Raw genomic sequence first — 15,238 nt, forward strand, 5'->3', positions numbered from 1 at the left:
GAAACATTGAAATGCTTTTAAGAGAAATGAAAAGGAAGAACATAACACATATGATTGCGACAGGGTTTTTTTTTGTTTTGTTTATATTACTGTTGTTAGGGTCCAGTCTAGAATCAGGCTGTGTAGATTCAAGGTAAGATTCCTTTTCCTGAGTTGCCTCATCTGTTGTAGCCACATCAGATTTGTATGATTGATAAACAGTGCTTGGCACCTCTCTTCATCAATATAGTGAAGCTGGCATTTTGCTTGTAACACACAGGCTAAAGTCATGTCTAGATTTAGTGACTACAAATGTTAACATCCCCTTCCTTAATCTCCATGGATCACCAATCTACCACAAAACTTCTGAAGTCCTTTTGCCTCACCCAGTGATCATTCTGTGGTGGAGAATGGAAGGAATCACAGTAGCATCTGGCTTTGTCTCTATAGTCAAATGTGAGGTGATTAAATCAGTCACTAAGCACCGTCGGACTCGAGTGAAAGATGCAGTTGGTTTGTATTTGGCTACAGAAACATAACCAGATGTTTCTGTGATCCTCCCCCATTCTCCACCAGAAAGGTCTAGGGGTGGCAAATGGCTCAGCATAGTGAAGCTCCACATGTAAACCAACTACACTATACTGCATCATGTAAGATAGAAGCCCATGAATCTTCTCTTAGTTTTCCAGTACTTTAGTGCAGGGAAACTTCTGGCTTCATCAAACCAGAATATTAACTTGAGCTAGGGAGAAAGTCTTCTGGACCTTCATCCTTATTGGTATTCCAGTGTTGCAAGGTTATAAATATTCTCAGTTCTGATGGTGCAGAGCCATCCAGTTACATCTCCACCTTGAAGATAACTGAAGTGAGAAACATGCATAGTGCAAGAAACATAACTGAACTGTCAAAAGGTTTAACAAGCATCCTCAGACTGTGGCCCTCCACTTGTTTGAATCTCAAACTCCCAAGAATTCCTGACCATTTAATAAGCTAGCTAGGCTAGTGAGTTGAGGGCTAAAACAACTGGAGGGCTGCAGTTTGGGGATGCCTGTTTAACAGTATCAATGTGGGATCTTTGATCAGAAGAATTTCTAGCCAAGTCTATGTGTCTGAAAAAGCTATAAGACAGAATAGGTGTTGTTTTCCCTATTGTAGCTCTATAACAGACACCATTGCACCTATTACATTGCAGTTCAGGGAAGCAGGAACAGTGGAATGTTTGTTCTTTGCTTTGTTTTTAATTGCAGATGTCTCAGTGTGCCCTTTGGTGGTTCGGAAAACTGGGGGGGGGGGGGGGGGGGGCTAAATCACAATGAGTGGTCTGATTAATAAAAATGTAACACGTTACCTCTGAAATTGCAGAAAGATCTTTCTTTCTATGCTTGCCAGCTTTACTCATCATTGGTCTCTTGGTATCATTTTAATACTTCTCTGATTCAAGAGGCTCTTGGTGTGTGATTTTATTTTTACTGCTTTAACATTCATTTTTATTATGTTTTCACACTGGACACTGTGTTTGTGTATTTAGGTTATTGTTGCAGATTGATCCCCTTTCCTTGGAAAAGGAATGGCAAAGGTTTCAACTTGCATGGTGAAAGCAACTCCTTTGCCGTTTGGGTCCATAAAACTTTGTCAGATAGTCCTTAAACAAAAAGAGGCAAACTTACTAAGGCACTCACAACATCTTCATAGCAGATAGATTCAAGGGCATATCTTTCAGACCTTTCTTGTCCTCTCCTTTTCCCTTTTCCCTCTCTCCCCGGCCCCACCCTTTATGCACACCCCCCTCACAATCCTTCTTTGGAAGCTTTTAAGCAGAGGCTCAATAGCCATTTGTTAAGGGTGCTTTGAATGCAATTTTCCTGCATCTTGGCAGGGGGTTGGACTGGATGGCTCTATAATTCCATGATTGTAATCAAAGTCTCTTGAGTCTCGGCTCACACCTCCCTCCTTTGACGTAAGGGTAGATGTTTTATTTTCCCTAAGGCTGCCTCCCTCCTTTCTGCTCACACTCTTACAGTAATATATTTATGTATTTTTAAAAATACTACTCATGTATTGGAGCAGGAAATAAGAGTAGAAACAGGCAGTGTTTCTGATTGGATGATTGAGAGGGGAAGTCCTATCAACTACTATTCTGCTCCACATGTCATTTATTTATTATTTTATTGAGTCATGTTTATTTACTTTGTATCCCTCCTTGATTGGGATCCACAACATGCTCGCAAGCACACTGTAAGAAACCTTCCAAATGCATGATTTTGGATTGCCATCTTTTGTGTAATATAACAAGGAGATTAATATGCCAGATCCCCATTTCATTGAAGAATTCACATTGATTTTCTGGCTTCAATTAGCATGTGTTCATCTGTAAGTTTTTGTTTTTATTTTGCAAGAAAGAAGCTGAGCTATATCTGTGGATTTGTTCACCTGCAGTTTTCCCTTGTGGTCACCGTGATTTGCACATATGGTATAATCCTGCGCTCAGTTTTTAAGAATTTGTGGTCAGTGTTCCCCCCCTTCTCTAATCTGTATGGGTTACTGCACCTACGCAGGCTTTAATGTAAAGCTTCTCAAGCTCTGATTTTAAAGTTTTGGCAGTAACCCCATCCAGTCCTCCTTAGGGCATAAAAGGTACCCTGGCACCCTGCTTCTCAGTTCCTTTTTTTCCGCCACCACAGCAGCTCTCTCTGGAACTTCACTTGTATAAATCACACGCCTTTTTCAAAAGATGTTGATGACTCGCTTCAAAAGCTGTATCCATTGCATGTCAAAGATCCCGGATTCTGATGGCCATTCCAAGTGGCTTCTTCCTTGAAGAGAACCATGTGGTCAGCTTGTGCCAGCATTTCCAGGCCTTCACAGCCCAGGCCTGCAAAAACAGGGCATTCAGGCTGAAAGCACTCCTGTATGAACAAATCCTGGCTCCATCGACCTCCACAGCACCATCAACAGCCCCTTCTAAAGGTTCGACCACTTCAAAGATGTCTCAAGAAGTCTAGACCACTGAGCTTGACGCTGCCCCACTGCTCAACACCATTGAGAGCACCATTAACATCAAGGTCAATATTTATTATTTATTTATTTATTTGCTTTATTTCTATACCGCGTTTCTCAACCTATAATAGGTGACTCAATGCGGTTTACACAATATTAATTACCACAACAATAACAATTAAAACACAGCATACCCAATAACAAACACACAACCATTCATACAATGCCTCGATCGCAACCAAGATCCAGTCTCATATCCTTATACCGTTCCTATGTTCAGTTTCCCGTCATTCTGTGTACAATTGCGCTGATTAGCCAAACGCTTGCTCAAAAAGCCAGGTTTTGAGCTTCTTCCTAAATGCCAGCAACGAAGGGGCCTGTCTGATGTCGCTTGGTAGGGCATTCCATAGCCTCGGCACAGTCAATTCAATCTATTATGGCCTCACCTCCTCCATAAGTATAGCGTACACATGAAGAGACAAGGAGAGCGAAGGTCGAGAAGATGGGGGCATTGCTCCCCCCCCCCCGGTTCTACCAACACTGGATAAATTGGTAGAGGTGCAGCTTCTGAAACAAAAATAAGTCTGTTAAAAGGCAGAAGGTCCAACAACCCTCCCCCTCGAGGGTGGACCAGGTGACTTCATCGGCTGCCTCATCGCGCCTTCACTGCAACTGGCTCAACCCTCACATTTATCCCCAGAATCAGTGGTAGAGCCTCTGTCTAATGGTGAGTTGTAAGACTCCCCTCCCCAATCAACACACACCATTGTCCAGGCACCCATTCAAACCCAAGGACCCCTGGGCCCACCAGTGCAAGCCCATCAGAAACTTTTTCCATTGGCTGAGATGTCTCCTACAAAGGACTGCCAGACTTCTTGCCTAGCCAGAGTGGCCTAAGCCTCAACACTGAAGCAAGGCCCAGTTGCACCATGGCCACCTAGAGCCCCAGAGGTCCCTGTGATCCTTCTCCAGGTGGACCGGCGCTGCCATTCCGAGGAGGATGAGCTTGGACCTGAGGAGGTCGAATCTGTATGCTTTGAGTCGGTATTGTCCTTTGGTCTTAACCTGTCACCGAAACTAAAGGATCTTCAAAGTCCTCTGCGTTTTCTCTTGTCTAATCCGGCACAAGCAGGTTCAGATGTTAACAGACAACACCACCTCAATGTACTGCATCAGCAAGCGGAGGCAAGGGATCCAGGAAACTCCTTGCACTCACCCTTGTCATCTGGGACTAGTGCATCAAACACGGGATTTCCCCGACATTCTTCCACCTGCCCAGGACCCAGAATGGCCTTGCTGACAGTTGCACCACCTCTTCGACCAGTGAGAATAGCCACGGATTGATCTCTTCACCTTCAGGGCAAACGCTCATCTCTCACAATATGGGGCAAGATTAATGCCAGTCAAGGCATTCAGATGCCTCGGAGATGCCTTTCTCCTGCAATGGATGGGAACATTGTTCTACATCTTCCCTTGAATTCCTCTCATTCTGAAAGTGCTTGAGTGCATAGCAGTGTTCTGCATGAACTGCATTCTGATATCACCAGCCTGACCAAGACAAGTCTAGTATCCAACCCTTCTGCATCTCTCCAACTGCTGTCATCAGTTCCTGACCCTCCCACACATCCTCTTCATGTAGGATGGACAGAACCTTCATTCGGATGTGCCCTTCCTCCACCTGATGGCCTGGAGGATTGAACCTTAGACCACTTTTCACACGGTTTCCAAGTTATACTTTGAACAGCTCACAGATACTCGGAACAACCTTCATCCTCCTGTCCGCCCCTGACGCCTGGATGGAGCCTTGAACTCGTCCTCTGTCAAATCTCTGGCCTTCCTTTCGAGCCACTCACCACAACTGATCTTTGACTAATATCATGGAAGGTAGATTTCCTCCTAGCCATCATATCTTCCCATTGCCCCTTCAAGCTGGTTGCTCTGAGGGTTGATGGGCCCTACCACATCTTCCACTGGGACCAGGCAGTTCTCTGCACAGGCATCACCTTTCTCCCTAAGGTAGTATCTGCTTTCCAGACTAGCATTTTTCCAGTTCACTACATCTCCCCTGGAGAAAAAAACGTTCCTCTTAGATGTCAGAAGGGAACTGCTCTTCTACAGGGACAGGACTCAGTCTATAAGGAAGGCCTCTTCATTGTCTGTAGCTTATACTCAAGCTAGGCTTTCTTATCTCTTCTCAGATGTACTCCCACTGGATTGCCTCTGCCATCAAACTTTGCTACCAACTGGCCCATAGACCTCCTCTGTCCATTGTTTGGCCTCGATCAACAAGAGGCATGGCAGGCTTGGCAGCTTTTCTCCAAGGCATCCCTCTGGACTCGGTCTGCAGGGCAGCAATTTGGGTCAACCCTTTGACTTTTATGCCTCATTTCATATTGGACTTGAGGTCACATGCGGATGCTGCCTTTGGCAGATTGGTCCTTTCGTCTTGCCTGGTCTAGCCACCAGGATCCACCATGTCCCGCATGGGTATTAATTCCCCCACTCAGTTGTAAACCTTAGCCAATGATAGATCAACAAGTTTTCTGTATTGTAACAAATGCTTTATTGAAAGTTTTAATAATGTCTATATTAAGAACACTGTAAAGCATCTTCTCTTGTTTATGTACTATTGCACTTCTTCCAATCAAGGGTTGATTCCTCACCGTCATCTTGGCTGCTACTGTTTTTGATGCTCTATATTGTGCCTATTGTTGCACTAGGTTGATAGAGCCATTCCTTAAAGTTGTTTGTACTGAAGGGTATTCCTTCCTAACTAAGTACCTTCTGCTGTTGGCCAGAAAAGGTTATTTGTTTTCCATATTGCACTCTGTATTTAAAATCACCCTGGTGGGTGACGTGTTTTTGCCTTGCAGTATTGTGCACTTTTCTATTGCTATGTGCCAATAAATGTTACACTTGGTTTACACAATACCTGGTGTTCATTTGACATATGTCCCGTCTACCTTGGCTTGCTAGTCTCCATAGGTGTGCATTCACAGAGACCATGAAAAAGAAGGACAGGTTACTCACTTGAAACTGTGTTTCTTCAAGTGGTCCTCTGTGAATTCACACAAATCCACCCATCCCTCCCCTTTATTATGGCAACCTCCTCCTTTCTAGCTGCTACTCACAGAACAGGAGTGGGGAGCCAGGGCATCTTTTATGCGCTGAGGAGGAGTAAGCGGGTTTACCACCAAACTTGAAAATCAGAGCTTGGGAAGCTTTTGTTAAACTCATATGTGTGGATTAACAGAGGACCACTTGAAGAAATACAGTTACAGGTGAGCAACCTGTCCATATCTGTGCAGACATACTGCCACCATCTGTAGAGAGAGAGAAAAATATTTGCATGGAATTCATTTCTGTAGTATGAGGAAGAAAGCAAGAATCTTAGTCCCTATGAATATTTGCTTTGAATACTGTTGGAGATATTGATGAACATGGAATTCTTCTGCCTAGCTTACCCCTGGACACCATGTTTCATTCATTTCCAATTACAGTAGCATTGTTGGAGTTCTTTTTCCTAACTGTACATGGAGTCTAGAGATAGAATATGTGTATGCATATTAAGCAGAGTGTTAGGGATATACATTACTAATATATGAGCCTTGTTGTTTATGCAACAGGCTGTGGACTCACCTGAGAAAACCAGAGTGGTGCGGGGAGGGGAATGCAGTGATCAAACTCAAGTATGATCACAGTTTCAATATGTTTTAACCATTATTTGTAGGCATTCTTTATTTGTTTGAGGGGAGTGAAAGGTAATCAGTGTAATCCGACATTCCTCTGAGAGCTTTTTCTGTCCTAAGACTTGAGCAGTTATAATCTTAGAATTAATTTTAAGCAGAGAAATTCAGTTGACTTGAGTTTAAGGATCAATAAAGATCTTATTTGTTTATTTATTTATTTATTCCAATGCACGATGAAGCACAAATAAATCAAAATTGAGTTCACAGATTAGCACTCAAAGAACTACAATTACTGTTATGCAGAACTTCTCATTCTTTTACTTTGATATTTTTACTTGTTTCTAATACTTGGCTCTTTCACACATTCTAAATAAGTAGGTGGAATAATCAGCACTATTTGGATTTTAAAGATGCATCTGGATATTTTTTACTTTTTTTGATCCTTAAGTAGACATTATTCCTTTTTATAACTGCAGATTTAAACAACATACCAGTTATTAACATACCTGGAAATACTTGAAAAACTTTCAAGACTATGTGTTTTCAGTGTTCTGAGACTACTACTAAGAGATGTTGTTTATTAGTATCAATACTATTTCTATCATTATTTCGGAGGAAATAAGTGAAGCTTCACACTCTCCATATCTATACTTCCTTTCTTTTCCTATATCTAAGTAAAGCTTCCTGGTATACACACAGAGGTCTCATGCATATTTTTCAAATTATAGTCTAATTGTAGTTTGAAGTGATGGATTAGACCATTGGTTACAAATTATGCAACAAATAGTTTGAGAAATTCAGTAATATTCTACAACTTGTGATTAAAAGAGAATGCACTTGCATGTCCTCTTTGATTACAAAATGGCAAGTACTGGCATAACTACATTTACATAACAGATACTGGGTTCTCTAGTCTTTCCAGATGTCTTTAAATCAATTTAGTATACACAGCTATAGTAAGTTACAGTTCTCTATATGGTAAAATTGGACTACCTTGAACAAAATAGTAGATAGCAACCTATTTTGTAAGACGAACCTTTTTCTTGAAACTGCAAATACTTTTAAAACATCATATAGAGCTATGGTGAAACAAAGAAATATGTTTAGATTTGTTCATCATTACTGGGAAGCATAATCAGGAAAAGCCTAAGGATTATGTTATTATAGACCAGCTTATTACTTTCCAGATTGTCTGAACCACAACTTCCAAGATACCAGACCAGGACAATTTCAGAAAGCCTGATGTAGGCAATAAAAATACTGTTTTAAAATTATATAGAACACCCCCCATATAAAATAAAATCTTTAAAATGTCAGAAACTGTTGTCCTGTAATATATACCTATTCAGCTAAGGTGCCTCTTCAGCACACACCCTGTTTGTACTTGCACAGCCAGGATTGATGGAATAATGAAGAGATTCAGGCAGTGCAGTTGACACTTCCAGGCATACTGTTGCCAGCTGCTTGAAAATTCTAGGCATCTGGCCAAATTAGAGCCCATGCTTGTTTCTCATAAGTGGAATGTTGTCAAGCAGACTATGTAGAGCAGGGGTCCTCAAACTTTTTAAACAGAGGACCAGGGCACAGTCCCTCAAATTGTTGGACAGCCAGGTTATAATTTGAAAAAAGCATGAATGAATTCCATGTGCACTGCACATCTTATTTTTAGTGCAAAGAAACTTACACACACACTTAAAAGCAATACAGTAATTAAAATAAAGAACAATTTTAACAAATATAAACTTATTAGTATTTCAATGGGAAGTGTGGGCCTGCTTTAGGCTGATGAGATAGGATTATTGTTGTGTGCTTTCAAGTTGTTTCAGACTTAGGTTGACCCTAAGTGAGGGCTGGGTAAATGACCTTGGAGGGCCGTATCCGGCCCGTGGGTCTTAGTTTGAGGACCCCTGATGTAGAGCCTAATCACATAGTTGTAGCCATTTGTACCCTTGCTGATTTCCCCTCCTGTCCATCCTGTGCTCTCCTTTTCCTCAACTGTATTCTTTGGATTGATATTAGTTAGTAGTTGATTGAACCAGGCTGGAATTTAACCTGCTAGCTTGATGCCTATGCGTGGTGCCATTTTGCCTGTCTTAGAATAACCAGGCTCATCCTCATCTTTGCTGTATTTTAATCCAGTAGAAGATGTTTGTTATGGTATGCTTTTATTCTTATGCATTGTTCATGTCATACCCTTGAACTGGTGATGAAAGCGCAGGAAAATATTCAATTCAAGGTGGAGCAATGAATTATATTGTAAAAATGTAAATGTAATCCCTGCTCTTTAATTCTCTTATCAGGAAAACACTGGTGTGTCTGGAAGCAAACGCTGGGTATCACAGTGGGCTAGTCTGGCTGCTAACCATACAAAACATGAAGAAAGTGAAGTACGAATGGAGACATTAGCTCCTGCTCATCTTGAAAATGGTACTATAAGTAGTTCTTTTCTACTTTGGCTGTAACATCAGGAAATAGTTATGTGATGCTTTGCTTAGTTGCGTACGGATGGGTGACACTCCTCCCGCTGCCAGGAAAAGAGATGACACAACACAGAGATGGAGTAAAAATAGGCCACAACTTATTTATTGATTACAGGACAAAGGGTTGGCTGCCAGGCATGGGTTCTGGATCAAGATCGATCAGCCTGCTGCTGACCGATACGACAAGGACCTGGCAAGGAGCCCACCAGCACAATACCAGGCAGCGAAACATGGCACCCTTGTGACTGCTGGATGATCCCTCCCCAACCTGTAGGGGAGGGGCAGAAACCAGATCCAGGGCCCATGCCCCATGCCACAAAAAAAAAAGGGGGGGGGTGCAGGCCTGGTGCCTGCGAGGCCCCACACAGCCTATTAAGGCCGCTGGGAGAAGGGAGTGGCTGGCCCCTGGCCAATCCAACATGGGCGGATGGGGCCGGCTGCTGATAGGCCGGCTGGCCAGGCGGCGGGAAACTTCCCGCTGTGCAGGGGGCTTCTGGGAGGAAGAAGCCCCCTGCTCCCAGCATGGCCGGTGGGAGGGTGTCTCCTGCCACAACAGTTGGGCAATGTATTTGTTGGCCTTAAGTGACTACTATTTAAATAAAACTTTTATCAGAGACGTTTACATGGATGATATTATCTAAATTAAGTTCATTTCATGTAAGACCCTTTAAAATCATTTTGAAAAACTAGTACAGTCATCCCTTCAAATTTGTGGATTTAACCTTGAAAGATTTGCTTATTTGTAGATTATGTTTTGCTGATTCTGAAGCTGACTTATGCAATTTGAAACTTTAATAACACCATCTCAGCTGTGCTCAGTTAAGTTAGGTTTAATCTTCAGTAAAATTGGGAGGAAAATAAAACTAATGGAGCTGTACATTCACTCCATCATGGGGACAGGCAGAGGGGAAAGGATAGGACAGCGAAGAACATGAGGAGAGAAGGCATGCACATTTTTATTTGCACATTAATGTGTTTGCATGGGTGGGTGGACAGGCGGGGGGAAGGGGATAGGGCAACAAGTATATGAGAGAGGGCATGCACATTTTTATTTGTACATTAATGTGTTTGCATGGGTGGGTCAGCAGGCAGGGGGGAAGGGAATGGGATAGAGGATCTTGAGGAAGGATGCATTACCTCGCTTGTGGAAGGGAAAAAACTGGTGTGGGTGGTAAATGGGACTTTGTTCACCCAAAGTGAACAAAGAACAGGATGAAGGAGGAAAGGAAATGCAATGGAAAGGATTGCTCCTTTTATGATTGCTGAACTCCATCCTGGAGACCTATGTAATACCTACTCTTCATGGTATTCATTTTGGGTCCATATATGGATGTGAATATGTGCAGGAATGAACGTGTAGCAGAGCCCAGCCACCTCATCAGTACAAATATTTTCTATGTGTTAAATGGGACGGGTGCTTCTAGAATTACTCATGTTTCCCCCCACTTTTACAAGGGTCCTGTGCCCCTGACCTATATGAAAGTGGATTCCTAACTGTAATTGCTAATGTATGCCCTGGTTATTTTCAGTGTAACCTAAATGCACTTGACTTAGCTAGGATCAAATGCAGTGATCATCTTTTCATTAATTTGTATATAGATTTGTTATAGTAGGTTTTTAAAAATTGATATGAAAGTCGTAAGCAACAAAAACAAAATGTGTCATTTGTAACATTTGTAGAGTTTCATTGATATGGCTTAGTGTTTTTTTCTCTTCTTATTGTGTATAATTTTTAGACACCGATATAAGTGAATCGGTTCGAAGTACAGGTTCAGCTGCTTCTTTGAACAGCCAAGGGGATCGAATGAAGAGAACACTTCCACAACTGCCAAAAGAAGAAAATGTAATAGAAGGGCAAAGGACAAAAATTTCAACTCCTCAGAGATCAGAGATAGGAGAAAAACAAGACACTGAACTTCAGGAGAAGGAAACTCCAACTCATACTCAAAAAGAAATAGGCCAAGCTGTTGATAAAAGCGTGATGAAAGCAAGCAAAACAATGAATGGCCTTTCTCCTAAAACAGACAAGACATTTTTTCAGTCTAACAGTTGCTTCCCTTCTGGTCAAAATGGCAAGGAAACATCAGTTGTGAAACAAGCTTTAGCTAAAATTCAGCAACAGGAACAAAATGAAGTAACACATTGGGTTCCCACTAAATTATCTTCTGCAAAAACTACAAATCAGGTTGAAAAGAGGAAGGAGGAACCTTCTGCTTCCCATAAAATAGATAATAAAGAAAAGGCATCTGTGCGTAGTGCTGTCAAAACAGAAAGTAAGACTATACAAAGTGAAGGGAAAAGAAGGAAACCAGAGGAAACAACAAAATGTCAAGCTGCAAAAGGATTTAGTGGAGACAAGAAAGAAACATCTAAGCCATTGGTGAGGCAGGGCAGTTTTACTATAGATAAACCAAGCACAAATATACCCATAGAACTAATCCCTCATATTAATAAAGAAACAGGAACTGCTCCAGCGTCATTATCTTTAACATCTACCACTAGAATAAGTGAGAAAAGTGAGTCAGTTGAAACAGATTCCAGTCTAGACACAACATTAATATTAAAAGATACTGAAGCTGTAATGGCTTTTCTTGAAGCTAAGCTACGTGAAGATAACAAAATAGATGAAGGACCCGAGACTCCCAGCTATAATAGGGATAATTCTATTTCACCTGAATCAGATGTGGATACTGCTAGTACAATTAGTCTAGTCACCGGAGACAGTGAAAGAAAAACCACTCAGAAGCGCAAAAGTTTTACAACTCTTTACAAAGATAGGTGTTCCACTGGTTCTCCATCAAAGGATGTTTTAAAGTCATCATCTACAAGTGCTAGAGAAAAAATTGAAAAGAAAACAAAAAGTCGTTCTTTGGAAGCTGGTTCAAGAGGAGATGCACGCAAGATTGTACAGAGCAGTGGAAGAATAAGGCAACCTTCAGTAGATTTAACAGATGATGACCAAACTTCTAGTGTACCTCATTCTATTTCTGATATTTTGTCTTCTGACCAGGAAACATGCTCTGGCAAATCACATGGAAGGACACCTTTTACCTCAGCAGATGAACACTTGCACTCTAAAACAGAAGGTATTAAAATAGCAAAGTTGAAATCTTCCCCAGTACCAACTGGTCAGTCCAGTAAATCAACTACTCTTCCAAGGCCTCGGCCCACAAGGACTTCTCTGTTACGTAGAGCACGACTTGGGGAAGTTTCAGATAGTGAACTTGCAGATGCAGACAAAGCATCAGTAGCTTCTGAGGTGTCTACTACAAGTTCTACATCAAAGCCTCCATCAGGACGGAGAAATATTTCAAGAATTGACTTGCTTGCTCAGCCACGTAGAAATAGACTTGGTTCTTTATCTGCACGAAGTGACTCTGAAGCAACAATAACTAGAAGCACTGCCTCATCTCGAACGGCAGATGCTGCTATTAGAAGTGGCATTAGACTAACACCTCCAGCAGATAGTACTAAAGTTTCTCCTAGAATAAGAGCTAACAGCATTTCTCGCCTGTCAGACTCCAAATCCAAATCAATGTCATCAACCCATAATTCTCCATCAGGTATGGCAATTTTTGGCATTATTTCTTAATTCATTATTTTGTTATTTCAGTACCATTTTCATTGATAAAAAGAGGTTAAACAAAAAATATTTTAGTATCATCTGTAATACAGATTGAGCATCCCTTATCCAGAATTCTGAAATCCAAAATATTCCAAAATATTCCAAAATATTCCAAAATGGTCCACATGAGTAGCTGAGACATCGATACCTTTGCTTTCTGATTGTTCAATGTACAGAAAGTTTGTTTCATATACAAATCATTTTAAAAGATTGTGTATAAAATTACCTTTAGACTGTGTGTATAAGGCATATATATAACAAATGAATTTTGTATTTAGACTTGGATCCTGTCTCCAAGATATTTTATGTGCAACAGTAAGTATTCCAAAATCAGAAATAAAAAAACACTTCTGCTCCTAAACATTTCAGATAAGGGATACTTAAACTGTATAATGTGATAATAATATACTCTTTATTGTCGTTAATTGTAATGTGAAATGTACCACTTTATTGCTAAATGCCTTTCTAGAAAGGTGGCTGGGTTTTTCTGCTGAGACACTGCTAACAAAGTGATCAATAAATGTTCACTTTAAAAATTCTTCTGTTGGCATAATTGCTTCTAATTATTAGCACGATCTCTTTAGATTTTTAGGTGTAAAACCCAGCATTTTTCTGTCGTCTGCTATAATTGTGTTAGATTTGTAGTAATCTGTTGCACTGAATGACTACTGTTGGTTAACCTAAGAAATAATAAGCATTTGGAAGAAGATGCTTTATCCCAAAAGTCAATACTTCATATTTATTGATAATGGTTAAATATTAATGCAGAAACACATTTTAAATAACTTAAAACATATTAAAATGCCATTTTGCTCATCATTGTAAGTGATGGAGGAAGGCTTCTGGGTGCAACAGCAAGTAACTCAGCATTCATTTTCTACTTCCCAAAATCCAGGTGTATATTGATGTATAGTATCATTTTAGGGGATATTATTCTTTACCTGGAGTTAAAGGTAGCTCGTAGACGAGCCTGTTTCTTGTTCTGATTTATCGTACCAAAAAGTAGATTGAGCAGATCACATCGTCTGTGTTAGGGATGCATTTCATGAAAGTGATTTGCAGATTTGCAACATAGAACAGATTTGCAGAACTGCAAAATTGCCCACACTTCTCTACTCCCATGCACAGTGGCCACACAAGTTTGCAGAGAACAGTTTATGCATATAAAGTCTCAGCATTCCTTATCCAGAAATATGAATTCCAGAATTCTCAAAATTTGTCTACAGGGGTGGCTAAGATAATAAGACCTTTGCTTTCTGATGGTTCAGTGTATACAAAGGAGCCCCCAGTGGCACAATGGGTTAAACCCTTGTGCCGGCAGGACTGAAAACCGATAGGTCAGAGGTTCGAATCCAGGAAGCGCACAGATGAGCTCCCTCTGTCAGCTCCAACTCTCCAAGTGGGGACATGAGAGAAGCCTCCCACAAGGATGGCAAAACATCAAAACATCCGGCCGTCCCCTGGGAAATGTCCTTACAGATGGCCAATTCTCTCACACCAGAAGTGACTCCTGACACAAAAAGTGTACACAAACTGTGTTTCATACACAAAATCATTTAAAATATGGTATAAAATCATCTTCAGACTCTCTCTCTCTCTCTCTCTCTATATATATATATATATATATATATACTGGATATATGAAACATAAGCAAAATGCATGTTTAGATTTGGGTTCCCTTTTCAAGATATTTCATTATGTACACAAAGATATTCCATTTTTAAAAAAACCCTGTGAAATCAAAGCACTTCATATAAGGGACACTCAACTTGTACCTTTTTTACCTTTATAAGTATTGATATCTAACTTAAGAATCGTAGAGTATAGTTAGCAATTCCATGTGACCTTGGACTGGGATCAAGTGCAGGGTATTCTTCTCCAGTCTGTTTCTGAACAGAACATGTGCAATTAATACTACATGATTATAGTGCAATGGTCTAAGCATTGGGGTATGGCTTGGGAAATATGCTTACCTTAGATTGTCCATAAGTCAGAATCAATTTGTGAATGAGATGTGAGTTCTTGGGGCACCACTAAACCTTTTAGGTACACAATTCATTTTTTTGGTAAATTTCAGGAAACTAAAGTTGCTTATTCAGTTATTGGGATATTTTACCAAAATATTTAAGGAGAAAAATGGAGAAATGTATTTACAGTATTCTGATAAATGCTTAACATATATTGCTATGAAACAAAAGAGAGACCATACTTTATAAACATGTAAGATGATTCATCATGTCATTTTCAAGCTCTGCCCTAACAGTGTAGAGCTTTGGAGCATTTTAAATGACTCGAGTCTTAAAATGTTTACATTTTTGACATTTTCTTATTTAGATTAGTTTGTGCCTTCTGTTCAGTGTGTTTTAGTTTTATATTTGGAGTTTCAAAATAAATTCAATTCCAATCACCTTAGTATGTTGGAATAAATATTTAACTTTATTCCACATCTTAATTTTATTGGTGGAAT

General features: G+C 40.5%; 1 protein-coding gene across 12 annotated transcripts in view; it reads left to right on the forward strand.

Annotated features, from left to right (window-relative positions):
- CEP170 (centrosomal protein 170) overlaps positions 1-15,238 on the forward strand; it is a 95,119-nt gene that overhangs the window by 57,148 nt on the left and 22,733 nt on the right. For all 12 annotated transcript variants that reach the window (XM_067464665.1, XM_067464670.1, XM_067464677.1 and 9 more), the window contains 2 exons: positions 8,966-9,092; positions 10,882-12,708. In XM_067464665.1, the coding sequence (XP_067320766.1) occupies positions 8,966-9,092; positions 10,882-12,708 (1,954 nt within the window). The remainder of the gene's footprint in view (positions 1-8,965; positions 9,093-10,881; positions 12,709-15,238) is intronic.

Source organism: Anolis sagrei, chromosome 1 (assembly GCF_037176765.1).
Source record: "Anolis sagrei isolate rAnoSag1 chromosome 1, rAnoSag1.mat, whole genome shotgun sequence".
Taxonomy (NCBI): domain Eukaryota; kingdom Metazoa; phylum Chordata; class Lepidosauria; order Squamata; family Dactyloidae; genus Anolis; species Anolis sagrei.